This window comes from Lytechinus variegatus, chromosome 4, assembly GCF_018143015.1.
Source record: "Lytechinus variegatus isolate NC3 chromosome 4, Lvar_3.0, whole genome shotgun sequence".
Lineage (NCBI taxonomy): Eukaryota > Metazoa > Echinodermata > Echinoidea > Temnopleuroida > Toxopneustidae > Lytechinus > Lytechinus variegatus.
In genome coordinates, this window is record NC_054743.1 from 52,899,175 (window position 1) to 52,919,196 (window position 20,022).

General features: G+C 35.4%; 1 protein-coding gene across 1 annotated transcript in view; it reads right to left on the reverse strand.

Moving 5' to 3' along the window:
- Positions 1–781: 781 nt before the first annotated feature.
- Positions 782–20,022, reverse strand: part of LOC121414316 (mitochondrial tRNA methylthiotransferase CDK5RAP1-like) — a 33,615-nt gene continuing 14,374 nt past the window's right edge. The window contains exons 7-11 of the mRNA XM_041607453.1: positions 15,130–15,227; positions 14,416–14,602; positions 10,956–11,105; positions 5,435–5,581; positions 782–3,613 (exon numbers count right to left, since the gene is read on the reverse strand). Of these exons, the coding sequence (XP_041463387.1) occupies positions 3,512–3,613; positions 5,435–5,581; positions 10,956–11,105; positions 14,416–14,602; positions 15,130–15,227 (684 nt within the window). The 3' untranslated portion in view covers positions 782–3,511. The remainder of the gene's footprint in view (positions 3,614–5,434; positions 5,582–10,955; positions 11,106–14,415; positions 14,603–15,129; positions 15,228–20,022) is intronic.

A 20,022-nucleotide genomic window follows, 5' to 3' on the forward strand; every position in this document is an offset into this window, starting at 1 on the left:
CACTTCAATTGGTCGTTAATCCTAACAACTTTCGTTTACACGATCCAGCATTACGCCATCAATAATTAATACCTGTGTCAAATCCATCTAGGTCTATTTCTTTTTTATTTGAATCTCTATTTGCACTTGAAACGACAAATAGGACAGATCTGAACAGTTCTAATTCTTTCAATTCTGGTCCAATAATTTTCAAACTTTCACCATTCTATTTTTTTCTCTCTTTTTACCCATTACTTATATAAATCCCTGTAATTAGAAAGAAAATTATTGCAAAAATCTATTGGATACATTCATATTTAATTTGCAACTCTCTGATATGCATTTCAAAAATGTCTCTTTTACAGACCTGCCAACCTTCTACAACAAAAAGGTATTCTTTAAGAGAAAAAATAGTATTTTTGACAAAAAAAGAAAGTATTTCAAGAATTTTGTTTCACTGTGACATTGCCAGCCTGTTATCATGAAAACTTGATAATTCACCCTTTGGAACATGTGCTCGTAGGCAAGAATTTACTTCTTTTCATGCAACAAATTACTGGCCTGACAGTGATTTTTACCGGTCTGGGACCGTCGGGCCAGCGCTAGTGTCACGTGCTGTGTATAATTCATACTCCATAAATTGGATTTTTTTTAAAGTAACAAATCATACAAAAAAGTATTGGTATATTTACAGCAAAAAAGAGGAACAAACTATAAAAAGGAACGGCTGGCATGTCTGCTTTTAAGGTTAAACATCCAACCACACAAAGGATGACAAATAACTAGAGTACTATGAAACAAATATCATTTTTATTCATGCATTTTTACAGCTCTTTGAATGAAAAGAATCCCTCTGATTAAAAGTCATCTTCATTATCATTGTGTTCCATTTACTTCACTTCACGGATGATAGTTGCTAACACATTATATAAATATAAAGTATATCAGTGTCTGACCTATTATTCAATGATTTATCAAGTGAAATGAATAGGGTTACTATCTTATCACTTAGGGAGGTAACATGGAATTCAGGGTGGGAAATTTATGCATTTCATGCAGCAAGATAGCAAAGGAGATGTTCAGTGTTTTTTCTCCCATATATGCACCTATCTTGTCTGCAGAAATCTGCAGAATCTGCAGAAAGGCCCTATATGTCAATGAAGGATACATTACTCACACAATTTATCTCAGAAAGAAAACAATCTCTACACCTGAAGACTGGAAGTACTCTCTTAAATGTCAATATTTTTTTCAATAAAACTACTCAATTTGTAGATGCACATTAATTGCAATCTCTATTGCAAACTAGTTCAAAACTTTTTGTCCATTTTCACAGTGTAAATCCTGAATGCAAAAAATGACAATGAAGGGCAACTCAATGCAACGAAACAAGCTAATATGAGGTCAATACGCATGCCAACGCAGAGGCCTTGCATTCTAGCTCTGGGTACACCTGAACATGTGAGCCCTGGCAAACAAAGATGAGAAACAATGAGCAGTACTGGCCAATGCAGCATAACTCATCAATTTAGCTTGCATCACCTTGCTTTAAGACGTGCTGTAACAGCTCAAACAAACTCATACACAAAAGTGTGATTGCAACCAAATGTTTTTTAGCATAATATTTGTCATTAGGCTGCATTCTGCTTTTCTCTGCTAATGCAGCAATATGCAGCCTAATACACAACAAATGTATGAGCAAGGCTTAAAGAGAATAAATCCCTTGAAGATTTACACTTTTACCCTATCCAGCATGGGATGGGGGGGGGGGCAAAATCAGCCTCGCTTCCACATTTTTCGCGATAAATCTGTATTGCGTAAAGATGGTGCAGTGACGTTTCATGAATTTTTTTCTTCAAGTCTCGTGAAACTTTTAAGAACAAATTTGAGATCCAATGCAAATTCTGTTTGTAACCCAAATTCAGAAATGTATCATTATTTTTATTCTACTGTTAAAAATCAATAGAGTTCATGTTATTTATGACTAAAATAGTGTTGCCGACGATTTCCACTGAAAAACACTGATAAACATAGTTAAAAAAAATCATAGAAATTTAAAAGAAATTTAAAAAAGAACAATAAAATACATCAGAAAAAAAATTAATTGCAATTTTTAAATATAGATTTGATAATAATCTTAAGTCTTAATGTTCTTAATGTTCAGACCAAAATCTAGCATTTTGATGCTATATTCAAAGATTTACAGCCAAATCATAATTATATGCATTAATTACCAGAACTAATTAAAAATAAATTTCAATAATTTAGGGAAAAATTGAATTGTGGAGATTCCATCATGGGTGACGTTTGTGCCAATTTCAGCCTTACCCTGTCATTGTCATGAATAGTTAGCACAATCTGATGATGGCTAAATAGGACTGTAAGTAAACCAATTGAAAAATTCATTCACATAGTCACATAAAAGCATGCATTTTTTTATATCATGGTTTGATTAAGAAAATTGGAAAATACAGTGACAAAATTCTTGATTACAGCAAAACCGCTTCTGCAAAACATAATCATAGATTCGTACGTGATTTCTCAATAAAAAATTGTGCAGTAAAATTTGGGATTTTGTTTTTCATCATTTAAGAAATTGTCAGTGAATGTCAAGCAAACAAATAAAACAGATGTTGAGATGGAGGAGGCTATTATATGAGCCTTTCCCTGGAACCCTGCCAAGTTGAGGGTAATAAAGTCAGTTTTTGTAATTTTTTTGCAATTGGTTGATGGGGGTAATATCTGGGTTTTATAGTATTGCAAAGCAGACTTCTTGTCTGATATATATCCACATCTCAGTTGCTTTAATGAGATGCACTACATATATCTCAGACCAAATAATGTCTATTTATTTAGATCATAAATGTCATGATCATAATATGAAGTCTTAGATATTAATATGAGACTGAGCCTTTATATCGTCAGCGGTCACACATACGACGGTTCGGATGATAGGAAAATCGACTTCAAAATTTACTATAACTTTCACACCTACATGTAGTTCCCAAGCCTTACAATATATTCATTGCTAGTAAAAATACATGGGTAGAAAGACCAAGACAATTGCTTGAAATTGGGATTAGAGAAAATATCGCAAAAGAACTACATGCTTGTAATTTTGGTTTGAGCAATTTAGAATTTTCCTGTACAAAGACGCCATATGGTATACAACAACCCTGACCGCGATTTCAATGTGCACGGTCAGTCAAATGTTTTATCGCTTGTTGACGTGCAAAGTCAATGTAGCGCCGATGCAACGGTTTGGCTGACTGTTCATTAAGTGCTGTTTGCTTTGCTACAGTACACGTTTCCAATGGGATTTGCACATTTCATCAACAATTTGTATGGCATTGCTTTGGAAATCCCCTCATATCTCAGGAACTAAAAACAATTGCTGGCTTAGAAATTCAGTTAGGACAGCAATTGTACTTTCATTTTCAGCAAACCCCCCCCCTCAAAATCATTGTTTTTTACCAATATTGACTGATACAACAGTTTGGATGAACAGCGACCAGCTGTTTTAGAAATGATCCTAGTTGATCCTTTGTTGATTACGATCCCTTGATGAGAAATCTACTAATGTTGTGTGATAAAGAGGTGTCCCCTTCAAAACTTGTGAATTGGCTTCAGTGATCTGTTAAATAACAAAAAATAAATAAAATTGTATCTCAATTCATATTTCACTTTGATTCCATTTCCACATTTAATAGTAAATGAGGTCACAACTTGCAAATTAAAACAAACAAACTCTTATTTCATGTTTCACTTAAAGTTCATTTCTGTAATTTAAGAAAATGGAAGTAAGTTGCAAACAATAAAATAAAAAAAATATTTAAAATCAATATCACTTCCACATACATATTCAATGGTATAAGGCATAACAAAACCCTAAAGACATGCACAGCCAGCCAAGGGCAAAGTCTGGGCGAATTCATCACTGCAGTAGTTAGCAGCACTTTTTGCAGCCAATACGATACTTTTAGTTAAATTATCATCTATATTGAGTGTTTAAGCGATGCATTAAAAACGCACATTTTGATCTGCATCAATTGCAGAGTATCAGAGTGTATCCCTAAAAATGACTGAAATCCAATGAATATCCCATAGGCTCCTGTACAAAATTTGCCGTTGAATATGAGAGCATATTCAACAGTCTAGTGCGCATGCACGAATGCGTGAAATATTCAACGCGTACAACTATGAAAGCAATGCGATTCACAGCACAGCACAATGGCACTCACTGATGTCATAATTAACTACATGTAAGTCGCATGTCAACAACAAAATTTATCCTAATGAAGTGATGATGCATAATAATATGATAAGTGATATGACTTGTTCAACTAAATTTCTCCCTCTTTTTTTTGGGGGGGGGAGGGGTGGGGTGGGATAGATGGTGATAATTATATTGGATGGCTTGTTTCATGGAATACCAGAAATATTCCACTCATCTGTGAGACATGGAATATTTGCCCAAACTCTTGGAATATTTCTGGTATTCCATTCTGAGCCATCCAATATAATATAAATATTGTTACTCATGACAGCTGGACAAGTTGTTTCCTCAAAAGTAGGGCATGCAATAAAAAATTAAATGTGCACCTCAGAATTTCAATTTCTTGTTGGGATTCTGGGTTGTTAAATTGATCATACTCCTATCAATTGTTTTACATGACAGTGGATGTCCAACAACAAACTAAATACAAGGAAACAAAGGTGAATGTTCTAGAAATATGAAATGAAATATTGATAAACATATTTCAGGGATTTACCAAAGCTAAAGACATGCTTTAAAGGAACGTTCATCCTTGCTACATCTGACCAGGGGGCAGTGGGACTGAGAAAGGGGGGGGGGCACTTGACCCCCCCCCCCCCCCCGAAAAAAAAATACCCAATTTTGAAGTGAAACATAATATGCTTGCACTTCGCGCTCGCAACAATTGTTTAGTAAGGTACTCATCCTATTCAGGGTTACAAAAACGCTTACAAAATCCAGTTTTCTGGTTGGACCATCACACATTTTTGGCTCGCATTTTGCACTTCCATCAATCATTGTTTAGTAAGGTACTCATGCTGTTCTTGGTTACAATAATGCTCAGAATGTCCAGTTTTCAGCTCGCTCACTACGCTTTTTCGCAGAAAATAAAGCCTAAATATATGTTATCGATCAGAAATCAGTTCAAAAATGTTTTGCTCAACTTAATTACTACAAAACACAGAAATACTTCACGCAGATGATAATCTCATGGTGAAAATATCTGTTAGCACTAAAATGCTCGTTTTGGCATTGAAGTGCCCTTTTTGGCTTTGCCCTCCAAACAAAAATATGTTCCACCACCCCTGATCTGACCCAAGTCTGGTTAGTTACTCTACACAATTGCATGGACATAAAAAAATATAAACAAGTTCAAGCACAATAAATATCTTTAAAATTATTTCCATGTATTTTTTTTACCTCAACTGCAATGTAGTCCCCTGATTTCATAGACTGGTTGTTACCATGGTGATATCCATTGCATGATGGGATAGGTATATTAGGGAAGACTACCTTAGTGTTTGCATCATTACGACCCACTAAGTCTCTCTCGGATCTCTTGCTAGTCTGTGTGTAAAAAATATGACATAAAGAGATCACATGGTTACAAAATACATAATAAATTGCGATCAACTTACGTAAGATTTGATGTCTATTCCATAAGGCCCCTGTAAGCGTTGGATCTGAACCCAGCCCTGGAACCAGCTTAGCAATTTGAAGCTACCTGAAGATTATACCCCTGTTCACATGGTATGAGGCCTGCAATTTCTATACTAACGTACAAGTTTCATGAAACAGATCCATAAGCTTTCAAAGTTATGACATTTCAGAAAACACCCCCAACATGGTCAAAGTTCATTGACACTAAATGACCTTTGACCTTAATCATATGACCTAAAACTCCAGCAAAATGTGATTCTTGATTACCTTAACCTTTACTTAACTGGAAGGGTCAAATTGACCTCTTCCCTCCATGAATTTTGTCACTGCACTGCTGCGCAAATTTTTTTTACCATGCCGATCAGTGACTTTTTACTTTCAAGTCTAGCACATCTTTTGAGACCAAATTTGCGGCACACGGGTACGCAAATCCAAAATTACACAACAATTTGTAAGTGCATGTCAGATCCAAAGTTGCTCAAAAACGTGATTCCATGTACAAAGTCAACGCAAAATGTGTTTTCACCGAAAAAATAATGACTGTACACTGTTGCTCATAAAGGTCAGATATTTTTTTCAACAACTTTTCGGGAAACTGTTGACAAAAAAATGAATCATTCTTGTAATATAGAGCCGATGTATTTTAAAGTTTTTATTGGTTAACTCTTCTCCAATATACGAAATGCAAAGTATTAAGATGATAATCATTTTATACATACATGTACTATATATTTTGGTTTAAACCAGAAATGGCATTCAGACGATGGAATCCTTGCAAGAATATGCCATTTTTTAAGAAGTGTTAACCCTTAATTAATTTTAAAGGAAACAGAAATATGCTGATATTCTCTTATCAACATGAAATACTATTCTACTATACTATTGTTAAAGAAATGAATGAAAAGAACAATGGTAGGCATCTATAGGTTAAATCAAGGCTCCCCAGAGCTATCTACCCTTTGGAAAAATTGGTGCAGCCGAAAAAATGTCTCTGCCGGCTTCACCAATTTTTTCCAAAGGGTAGATAGCTCTGGGGAACCTTGATTTAAACTACTTTTATATTAACCTCTTTATTCGTTTCTTTCACAACATATTTAGATACAAGAGTTGCCAAAGCTGTTGTACATGTATAATGATATACATACCTACATATTGACAAAGTTAATATTGTTCTGCTCAGAGTCAGTCAAGTAGAATAAACTCAAGATGAACTAAAAACTCTACATAGCGAAAGAAATGTCACGATTTTTTTCCCCCATGGCTTTGTTAAGTGATTTATTTGATAATGATGAAGATTTGAAAATGGGTCATGATAAAAACAGTAAAGCGCATACTCTCTTAGGTAGTGCCTTGGAAATGGACGCACCAGACAGAAGGGCGCTTGTTACGTAACAAGGAAAAATAAGAAGAAAGAAGAGAGACAGCGCAGGGAGGCAAGAAAGCTAAAAAAGTGAAGAAAGAAAAAATCAAGTGAGGGAGAATAGAAAAGCAGAGAGGGCAGAATAGAGTGAAAAAGGGGTGATGACAGAAAGAAGATGAAGAATTAAGAGAAATAAAAAGGAAGGAAGGACCACGAATAAGGAGATGAAAAGGCTAAAGTAAACCAGCCAGATAAGAGAGAGAGAAAGAGAGAAATGTGAGAGAGGGGAGGGAAAAGAAAAAACGTGAAGGAGAGATGACAACATAGCGGAGAACAAGCACAGAGATGTCAAGAAACTAAGATTCTTAGAGAAGGAGCGCAAGGTTGCGTTGATTCTGTTTGGTTGGAGACATTCTTAAGTGGTGGATCATGCATTCTTCTCGGATTTTCCTTTCCTCATCTGTAACTCCAGAACATCCCATGACACCACAGATCCTAAAATTGCTGATGGAAAATCACTATGATGGGCAACTGGAAGTCCTGCAGTGTGCAGTTAGATTGAACATAGATGTTCATTTGTACGATTGGCCATCCTCCATTTAGTCTCACTGAAAATCATTTCGAATGCGGTGCAGACTATCACATAGATCAGGTTAGTGGTCGTGCATGTGAACTGATCCTTGATAACCCGGGTAGACTTAGGGCCCTTGATGGTAGTGGCCTGCAATACGAAGTTGCAGGTATTGCATCTGCTTCTTCCACATCTGACATTCACCTGATTCTCTTCACTAGGCATTTGTGGTAAGTTGGGGTGCACATATAAATTGTGGATACTCTGGTCCTTCTTAAAGGAAACCATCTGAAGATGATGAATATCTCTGTTTTTCTCATCCTTCTTCAGAATGGTCATGTTTTTTTATGATGAGAGGCAGGATCCTCTCAGTAGTCGGATGGTACGTTGGTACCAAGGAAACCTGGGGAGTGTTTCATGAAAGGACTTGTCGGACGTTTTATCCGACAAGTCCCATTTTATCCGACAGTTACCATAGGAACAGTGCCTCTCAGCCAATCAAAATCATGGAAAGATGTCAGATCTGACAACTTGTCGGATGAAAATATTGATGAAACGCTCCCATGGTCTGTGTTTTGTTGTTGCCGTGGTTACAAAGTGATCTGGCAACTTAGCCTTGAAGCTTTCCAAGATGCTATGCGGATGACTTGTTCTGGTTAGCCGACTGATGCTCATTGCTACCTCAATTATTTGTCTTCTCACCCACCCAGCTGCAAGCAACCGATTCCTTTCTCACAACTCACCCAGCTCTGGCATCTTTGCAGTGATGACCAGGATTTCAAACAGCGATCTGAAGAAATGACAGAATTCTTTCACCAAAGAGGATCGTGTCTACCATTATTAAAAACATGACCATTCTGAAGGAGGATGAGAAAAACGGAGATATTCAGTTATCTTCTGATGGTTGCCTATAGGAAGGACTGGAGTATCCACAATTTATAAGTGCATCCCAACTTACCACAAACACCAACTGCACATGCAGGACTTCCAGTTGCCCATCTTAGTGATTTTCCATCAGCAACTTTAGGATCTGTGGTGTCATGGGATGAGGAGATGAAAATCTGAAAATGCATGATTCCCCACTTAGGATGTCTCCCACCAAAGCAACCGTCCACTCCTTCCCTATGAATCTAATTTTCTTGACACCTCTGTGCCTTCTCCACTATGTTGTCATCTTTCCTTTGCACATTCCTTCTTTTCCCTCCCTTCTCTCGCATTTCCTCTCCTCTCTCTTATCTGGTTGGTTTACTCTTGCCTCTTCCTGTCCTTATTCTTTGCCCTTCCTCCTTCTTATTTTTCTTCTTAATTCATCTCTCTCCCTCTTTGACCTTACCCTTTTTTCACTGTGTTCTCCCCTCTCTGCTTTTCTATTCTCCCTCACTTGATTTTTTTCTTTCTCCATTTCTTTAGCCTTCTTGCCTCCCTGCGCTGTCTCTCTTCTTTCTTCTTATTTTTCCTTGTTACGTAACAAGCGCCGTTCTGTCTGGTGCGTCCATTTCCAAGGCACTACCTGAGAGAGTATGCGCTTTACTGTTTTTATTATGACCCATTTTCAAATCTTGATCATTATCAAATAAATTACTTAACAAAGCCCTGAGGAAAAAAATTTATGACATTTCTTTCGTTACAGGATCTTGAGTTTAAACATACATATATAAACATAAATATGGATGAGAAATTCTCTGAATTATTGTTATATTGTTACAGTGGAGCGTTGTGGCCTAGTGGATTAGTCTCCGGACTTTAAAACAAAGGTTCGTGGGTTCGAATCCCAGCAATGCCGTAATTTCCTTCAGCAAGAAACTGATCCACAATGTGCTGCACTCAACCCAGGTGAGGTAAATGGGTACCTGTAGGAAGTAATTCCTTAAGAAGCTGTGTGCGCTCTGAACACCTACATGTAGCTTAGCCGGGTACTATAGGAGCGCCTTGAGCACCTATTAAGGTGGATATGTGCGCAATATAAATAACCTATATTATTATTATCATTACATATCATTACCATAACAATATATTACCTGAAACATTCTAAAAGATGCATGTTTGCCTTGCTCTGCATATCCATATAAACGTGCCTTGTTTGTCTTTACTCCAAGAACAGATCAGCTTAACTCCTAATAACTATCAAAGTCCAACATGGATTTCATGTTAGTGCGTATCAAAAAATAGTTTACACTTTGAAAAAGCCCTGGGAATTAAAAAATATGCAACATGTGGGTAATTTTTTCACATATAATCTTGGGTTTGGGTCTCATCTATCCAATGAAAGTAAGTTTTGACAGAATGTTACACTTGAGTGAACACTGTCCATGTATGTAAAGCTCGCAGAAATCTGTTTGCGCAGAAATGTTTGTTTGCACGCTGTGTCAAGGGGAAATGGCGAAATCAAACTTACTCTGCTAAACATTTCTCATACATTTCCCTTCCGCTTTTAGTCAATTGAAATAAAATGGATACATTCAAGCATTTTCTAACAATTTTGCCACTCAAATTGAAATTTCAACACTTTGTAAGCACAACCTTTTTACCTTTTTTGTGTCAGCTGGATCTGAGGACATAACTGAATCTGAACAAAAGTTTATATCAGACATCTCCAGCATTTTTTTCACTAAGGTTTTATCATTTTAAGTGGGTTTACATTTCATTTTCATTTAATACTTGTTTCTCCACACTTTTCCCAAGCTTGACAATGATAAGCGAAATCAAAATCAAGCCTAAGCCATTTCATGTAAATCACAGCTCAGTGTAAAGCAAATATCGTTACGATGGCCTTGGTGTGTGAGAGAGTGGGGTGGGGAGCAATGAACTCTTCAAAGTGTTTTGGGCAAGGAAACAAGTTTAAAAAGGTAAAAGATATCTTCAAATCAATTTACTAGCTAAATTATACGTGTTCTTCATGATTAAGGTCTACTTTTATTCGCATAACTATTTCAAAGTTCTGCGCAAATCATTTTTCACTAACTTTTCAAAAGTAAGTGGTGCTCACTCAAGCAGAAATATTTTTGGCAGTAATATCGTCATTTGCTTAAATGGATCTGTACTAATGTTAAAATGAGGAAAAATTCTTAGGAATTTACAAATATATAATTTTACAGGATTTTTTCTAAGTGTAAACTTTTTTTTGATACGCACTGTATAATAAAATGTGTATATTGTCCACAATATGCAGGTATGTCACATTGTAACTATTCATTTTAATTACAATATATCTTGTCAGGCTGACTCAGGCATAGGTGCACTACCCACAAATTTTGGTGAAAATAACTTTTACCAACTTGGGACAGCACACTTTTGCTCATAAAATGTGCCATAACATACCTGCCTTACTGAGCTTGAGAAAAAAAACTTACCCCCTCTATTAGCACCAGCTGTTTAGCTCCAACTTGCATAGCATTGATATCAGACATCCCGTCACGACAAACTGTTATCATTTCTGTAAGTCGTCTCTGCTTTACCTCTTCAGGAACATCATCCTCCATCTTATGATAGGCATGGGTTTTCTGAACAAGTCACATATAATTAATACTAGATCTTATGATGGGTTTTCTGAACAAGTCACATATAATTAATACTAAATCTTATGATGGGTTTTCTGAACAAGTCACACATAATTAATACTAAATCTTATGATGGGTTTTCTGAACAAGTCACACATAATTAATAATAAATCTTATGATGGGTTTTCTGAACAAGTCACACATAATTAATACTAAATCTTATGATGGGTTTTCTGAACAAGTCACACATAATTAATACTAAATCTTATGATGGGTTTTCTGAACAAGTCACATATAATTAATACTAAATCTTATGATGGGTTTTCTGAAGAAGTCACATATAATTAATACTAAATCTTATGATGGGTTTTCTGAACAAGTCACACATAATTAATACTAAATCTTATGATGGGTTTTCTGAAGAAGTCACATATAATTAATACTAAATCTTATGATGGGTTTTCTGAAGAAGTCACATATAATTAATACTAAATCTTATGATGGGTTTTCTGAACAAGTCACATATAATTAATACTAAATCTTATGATGGGTTTTCTGAACAAGTCACAGATAATTAATAGCACCACTTCAAGTTCTCAACTACTCATATCTTACCAGGTTATAAGAAGTGTAGTCTTGTAATTTACATGTAGGCTCAATTGAATGATAACATGCTTATTTAGTACTTTATACATTCATGTACCAAGTAGATGTTCTTCTCAAAAATGTTTATACTCTTCTACATTAATAAAATCACAGATTAATTAATTCTATATATTTAAGTACACATAGTTATCTCAAGCACAAGTTATTAATAACACACAGTCAATGAGAGACTACATGCAGTGTTGGTCACTCGGTTCACTCTCCCCTTTAAGATGAATGCATGTATTACCTGAATGAGGCATTTAGAGACAATATATAAACATGTATGACTGATTGATTAACAGAACACAAAATATGTCACAATGAGCCATCCAGGGTTCAGCTGCACTCAACCAGGTGAGATGAATGGGTACCCGGTAGGAAGAATGCTTTAAGCGCCTAGGTAGCCCAGCTAGATCCTGGGTAATAATAATAGCAGGGCCCACTGGGAGAACAGTTTTCAGAACTGAAGTGGCTTCCCTGGGTAAATATACCTACATGTATATAATTATATAATATTCATAAGTCCCTCCTTCGCGAATTTGTCATTTTCCTATTGCGCTTCTGTAATAAATTATTGGACCAAACTATCCGTATTCCCATTCATCAAACCCAAGCGCAAGTCTTTTGTACACGGTAAGTGTGTGTGTGCCTGTGCTGTATACATCCTACATCATAATTAGTTAGCCATTATTTCTTTATCACGTTTAATAATCACTGGAATTAGAAGTACAAACAGTTAAAAAGGCATAAATTGCTCCAGATAATAGTTTCCATTACACATCATACAGCTGTAAGCCTTACAGGTAATAATAATATTGACTGGCTTAATAATTGTTGAGAGATATCACATTATATTTCCCTCAGTAGATACATGTTGCCCTCGTTATCACTCAGCGCAATATGAGACTACTACGGGGAAAGATATATGGTATCTATCACCTTCAAAGCCAGTCAATATAATAATTTATTCCCATGATTGGATTCAATCAGTCATCCCCCCCCCGAATGCACATCCTCTACTCCCTGAGAACTATTCCAGCTTATCCCCATGTGACTACACAATACGGTAAAAAGAATTTTATATTCTATCAAGTACCGATTTGGCACCTGGTTGGAGAGTGCCAAAGTGTGGATTGATTAGGGAGTTCGGTGAAAATGCCTCTTTCAGAATTTGTATCTGCAACTGTGCACCCATGTAAAACAAGTATGAAGCCATGAAAGGAGGAAAAATCCTATACAAACCTATACCATGAGGAAGTTTTATGAATAAAATGATGTATAATTCAAGGGCATTCCTTGCCTCACATAGCAGCGCATTGCACTTTAAAAAAAGGGTTTACACAGTCCTATTCATTGTACTTTTTGTAAGTTATGTAAATCTACTGTTGCTGTAAAAAGAATCGGCACATTCTCTGTCAATATTTGACATCACGAGTTGATTTAAGCACCATTCTTTTTATTTCACAAGCTCTCCAATGGTACCAAATTTGTTGGGATTCCTTCAAGATTTAAAAACATCACCTAACTCCCTAGATTGATGCATAAGTTGCCAAAGGATGCTCAGCCGGGGTGGGAATTGAATACACGACCCTGCAATTACAAGCATTAATCCAAACCACTACACCATGGTAGTTAAATGCAATTTTTATATTTCTTCCACTACCTCTAAAATCACTGGTGTAACCAAGAACTACGACTACTACTACTACTACTTCTACTACTACTGCGACTACTACTACTACGACTACTGCGACTACTACTACTACTACTACTACTACTACTACTTCTACTTCTACTACGACTACTACTACTACTACTGATACTTAAAACTACTACTTCTACTACTACTACTACTGCTACTACTACTACTACTACTACTACGACTACTACTACTGGAAGAGCCGTGGTGTAGTGGTTCTGACTCTCGCCTTTTAAACAGAGGGTCGTGTGTTCGAATCCCACCGCGGTCTAGCGTCCTTTGGCAAGGCGTTACTCCACACTTTGCCACTCTCTACCCAGGTGCTAAATGGGTACCCGGTAGGATGCGAAAGATATTGTATGTTTGATTTTGCCAGCGCCATAATGTGGCTGCGATGAATGCAAGGAATGCTTCCCAGGGAGTGGAAATTGTGCACGTTTCGTGCTTGATTGAAATGAATCCAATGACCGGGGTAATAATATGCTGTAACGCGCTTTGGGCCACTCTGGGAAAGCGCTTTATAAAAAAATTGGCTATTACTGGCTATTATTACTTCTACTACTACTGCGATTACTACTACTACTGCTACTACTACTACTACTTGGAGTTACTATAGTAACTCCAAACTATTCATTTGGGCCACTCTGGGAAAAGCGCTTTATAAAAAAATTGGCTATTATTGGCTATTATTATTACTTCTACTACTACTGCGATTACTACTACTACTTCTACTACTACTACTGCTACTACTACTACTACTGCGACTACTACTACTACTTCTACTAATACTACTAATGCTACTACTACTCTTGAAATTACTGCTGCAACTCTACTAATACACCATCAATACTACTTTTATTTTCTTTTACTTAGTAACTCCAAACTATTCATTTGATCTAATATAATAAATAAGTAATAACTATTCCCCCCCCCCACAAAAACCCTGTTTTTTCAAATTTTTCTTACCTGTCGCATACTGTAAGCAAACAAAAAAGCATAGTTGTATTTTACAAGATGAAGTAATGACATTGTGTCTTTGTGGTCTTCCTCTGTTTCTCGACAGAATCCAGCAATGAAATCACTGCTAAGGGCCACACCCGGTATGACAGAACGTACATGATCAACCAGCTCTAGGTAGGACTCTCTGCTATATCTGAAATAAAGTGATTGTGACAATGGTACAATGCCTTAAATGCTTGTTATACACAAGGCAATGGGAGGATGGATGAACAGGTAGCTTTTGTACCATAGCATACGTACTATCCAAAATTGTTCTGTTACGTGGTTAGGTGACATCACAATACGATTCCATTTACAGATATGGTAAAAATTTTAAGTTCAATGTAAGGTGGTTCAATCATTTAATGTAATGCATCAGTGAAATTTAAAGTGTAGTGTAGATGTTAAACCTACATACTCACCTCTTCTTAAAATCTGTAATACTTTGGTGCTACAACTCTATGTCAGTAGAGGTAGTTGGTTACAGAGTTAGTGTCACTTTAAAGTATAGTGTGAACAAATTAAAGTATTGTACTAGGTATTTACCTTATTGTCACTAGGTGTAGTGTTGGATGTTAAATTCAGGAATTCATTCTCTTTTATTTTATGATTTACTTTTTAAAATGTATTACTAGGTGTTAAATACTCACCCCCTTCTCATACTAGGTGTTAAATACTCACCCCCTTCTCATACTATGTAATACTTTGGTGCTACCGCTCTGTGCTGGTAAATGAAGCTGGTTACAGATATTGGGGAAATCCCTAATTGCATGGAGAACCTGTTTAAGAATTCACATCAAGAATAATTAGATAAACTTAGTCGCTTTCAAACAATTTTGCCAAAAGAATGTTGGGATATGGTCAAACGAAGCTCGCTAACATTTTTCTGTACCATGTAAATAGGATTTGTGCCATTAAAACTTTGCAGCTTGTCAGACAACTTTTTTTTGTCAGAATATGGACAAATCCATGTGCATTCTTCAAAAAGTTTTAATAGCACAGATCAAAACAAGTTACAGCAACCCCCCCCCCCACAAAACAAAACAAAACACAGAATTGCATTTAAAATGAATGACATCATTCAACATGTGCCATATTGTAAGATGGAAATTAATTTGATATTATTTTTCTGAGCATTTCTGGACCCTTTATCAGACTTCAAGGAACTAATTATAATTTATCTCATCAAATCAAATACACAAGAACAGCATTGCTGAGCTTATGTGCACACAGTTCAAAAACACACAGCTATAATTTACATAAGGTTGAAATCACTTCATTTTCATTTCATTTCATTTCATTTATTTTCCACAAATCAATCAAAATACAAAGAAAAACATACAACTCATTCCGAAATAGTATGCATAATTACAATATAAAAGCAGATTCTAAGTGGATGGACCTAAAGTAAAGCAAAAGCTTGTTGTGGATAGGCCCTTAACAAATAATTTATGTGTAATCATTGATAGCTACAAATAATTATAGAAAAAATAGAGCTGAGCTCGGAGAAAGTTACAGAAACTGGACAAGGACGAAAACAGAGAACGTTACAATGAACAGGGGCACACAGGTTACTAGACAAGACAAGGAGGACAAAACAAGACATAAAAGAAAGAAAGAAAGAAAGAAGGAAAGAAAGAAGACCCGTCTATTATATTGCTGTTCATGATTGCGTCGTTAAAGCATGACGTAAAATATTTTGACAGAATTGATCGTATGCCAGTGGAATAGTAGACGGGTCCTTTGTAAGGGTATCTGCAGCTGTAAATATGAATACATGTAATGCATTACAATGGTAAACATACGGACATAGTGAGGGGATAGAGCACCTGGCAGACGAGGAAACGAAAAAAAACTTGATAGTTGCAAGGAGAGAAAAAGTATCAAAGGACCGAAGCAAAACTTAGAAGAGCTATGTGGTTTTAAAGAGTTTCCCTGGCTACCAGGTGCCCAATCCACTCTCTGACCGTCTTAAAAGTAATACGCAATTGAGTACAAATAGATAAATCCCGGAGATTAATATATATTGTGTATTTAAAGCTTACAGTTGGGTTCTACGATGAGTAATCTTTTCTCAAAAGAGACGTTTTCAATTTTCTTTTAAATGCAGTCAAGCTAACAGATCTTTTTATATCGATATTGAGTGAATTCCAATATTTGGGACCTGAATAAATAATAGTATTGTGGGCAAATTTTGTTCTGGTTTTTGGAAGATGAAATGAAAATGCTTGGCGTGTTGGATAGTCATGCAACTGGTTGTTTTTTATGAACATATAATTAAGTGCCGGAGGCAAGTCATTATTATTCAGTTGAAACATAAAAGAACCCAACTGCAGAAGGAAAATATCAGAAACTCTTAAAACACCCTTTTCTAAAAAGAGAGGACCTGTATGAGCCCGTATATGGGCATTGGAGATTATACGAATTGCTCTCTTTTGAATAACCAAAATTTTATCAAGTTGAAGCTTACTAGAATTTCCCCAGGCAAGAATACCATAGTTTAAATACGGAAGTAATAAAGTGGAATATAACATTTGCATAATATTGAGTGGAAACATTGATTTAAGTTTATACATTATACCAGTATTTCTAGATAAAATTGAGCAAATGTGGTTTGTATGAATTTTCCAGGTCATTTTGTCATCAATAAAGAGTCCCAAGAACTTAGTTGATTTTACCCTACTGATCTGGACATCATTCAATAAAATATTGTCAGGTAAACTTGTAAGAGAGTTACTAAATAACATAAAATTTGTTTTATCAAGATTTAGAGAGAGCCTATTGGCAAATATCCATTCACAAATACTTTTCAACTCGGTGTTAAAAATATCTACGAGCATTTGAGGGTTTTTATGTGAGAAAAATATACTAGAATCATCTGCATATAGAATAAAAGACAAAAGTGGAGATGAATATTGAAAATCATTTACATATATGATATAAATCAGGGGGCCAAGGATACTCCCTTGAGGAATACCGCAAGTAATTGGTTGGCGTTTAGATTCTACTCCATTCAATGAGACAAATTGTTTTCTGTTTGTAAGATAACTTTTGAACCACTCCAAGGCCTTCCCCCTTACACCATAATGATGTAGTTTATAAAAAAGAATACTATGATCAATGGTATCGAAGGCCTTGGAGAAGTCCAAAAATAATCCGATTGTATGGCAATGTTTGTCAATAGCAGATGAAATTTTGTTAATAAAATGAAGAATTGCATGTGAAGTTGTGTGTTTTTCTCGAAATCCAAATTGATTATCAGATAAAATTTCATAGCGTATGAAAAAATCTATTGTACGTTTATATACCAGTCTTTCTAAAATTTTTGAAAAAGCAGTTAGGAGAGAAATTGGTCTATAATTATGACACTCCAGTGGATCTCCTTTCTTAAAGATAGGTATCACCTTCGCAATCTTCATTTTATCTGGTACGATACCTTGTAAAATTGACATGTTGAATATATGATTTAACGGCACAATGATTTCACCGATAATGGTTTTAATCAGTTCGTTCGTAAGATTATCAAAGCCAGGGCTTTTCTTATTTTTCAAATTATGAACAATATCAGTTATTTCTTTCTCGTCGATGGGCAACATAAACATTGAAAATGGATTAAAGCCTGGCATAAAATCATGAAACGACCTTTGTGCATTCGGAACAGATTGTGATAGATTTGAACCTACAGAGGACAAAAAATCGTTGAATGTTTCGGCAATACATTGTTTATCTTCAATAATCGTTCCACAATGCTTGATTTTTGATAAATTACAAGAGTTCGAGGAGCTGGGATTAAGTACCTTCTTTATAGTTTTCCATGTTCCTTTTATATCGGAATTGCAATTAACAAATTGAGCACAATAGTACTCTTTCTTTACATGACGAATTAAACTGGTAAGCGTATTTCTGTACCTCGTGTATTTTATACGATTTTTATGTGTTGAATTAGATTTATATTTATAGAATAACCTATTTTTTCTATTTATTGACTTTAACAATGACAAGCTGACCCAAGGCATGCGAGGAGTTCTTTTGTAATTTGAATTTGTGCGTTTGATTAATGGAAAATTATTCTCATATGACAACATGAGTGTATTCATAAATTTTTCATGAGACTCATTTACATCCTCTTCGGTTAAAACTTCTGACCAGTCAACAGTGGATAAGCTATTCTTGAATCGATTTGTATTTTCTGGAGTGATTTTACGAAAAAAGTACTCATTTTGCCTATTTTCATTTAATAAAGAGAGCAAATATTGAAAAGTGGTCAGAAAAGTCTGTAAGAATAATTCCCGCTTCTGGAGGGGGAGTAAGATTACAAAAGATGTTGTCGATTAGTGTTTTAGAATGTTCAGTAGTTCTTGTAGGTTTTGTTATAAGTGGAGATAAGGAGAACGAGTTCATAATATTTAAAAAGTCCATAACAAACGCACAAGATTCATGTTGCAAAAGATCCACATTAAAGTCACCCATTAATATACATGACTTCGAAAGTAATATGCAGTTAGACAAAATAGATTGCATTTCGGCAAGGAAATCAGCAGTTTTAGACTGTGGTGGTCTGTACACTACTCCAATAATGATATTTCTCTTGCCAGGAATAGAAATCTCTACAAATAAAGTTTCAATATTATGATTCATAAAATTCAATTCATGTTTTATCTCGCATTCTACGTTGTTCAAAACATACAAAGCTAATCCACCTCCTCTCTTTTCCATCCTGTTATTTGTGAACAAATTATACCCTTGTAGAGAATAAAGAGGGCGGTAAGAATCACACATCCATGTTTCTGTTATACCTATGGCAAAACATTCATGTTTACTTCGTTGTAAAAATATATTCAGCTTTTCAAAATTTTTGTTCATACTTCTGATATTTGTGTGGAATATGCATAATTTATTCATTTTGTTTTCAATCTTGTCAAAAAACATATTGTCAGTGTAATATTTTGAATCTTGTTTATATATTAATAGTTCATCATCATGTGGGGTAAAATCAAAGTTTAATGAGTTGGTATTAAGATCATCTGCCATTAGCTGATCAAATGCATTTGGGGCAAAATTCCCACAGGATCCATGAGTAGGTGTATGAACATAAGTTTGGAAAGCTGAATAAAAATCATTATCATCCAATGCTAAAAAAGGAAGAATGTTACACAAACTCATCATGGATGTGTAAGGATGTATATATCTCAGTGTACATAAACATCATGATAAATACGACATACATGTGCCTTACCGAATAATATTGAACATATGTAAGTAGCAGAGATATATGATATGTATTTTTAGGGAATTCAGAGCTGCAGATACCCAGACAAACAAAAACACATGATAAAAACATTTAACGTATAAGTGTAGCCGTGAACGAGGTGACAAAGGGATAGGTTCAATTAAACAGTGGAGCAATCTAGTCTCTCCTGCCAGAGTTAAAGCAAAGTTTACATATTCCCTTTATAACAGTAGCATAGGAGTCAGGAGGTAAGTATATAGGAAAGAATAGGGAGAGAAATAGAAGGAGTAGGATGGAAAGAAGGGAAAAAATGAGAAGTTTACATCATTGAAGATTTTTGTCAA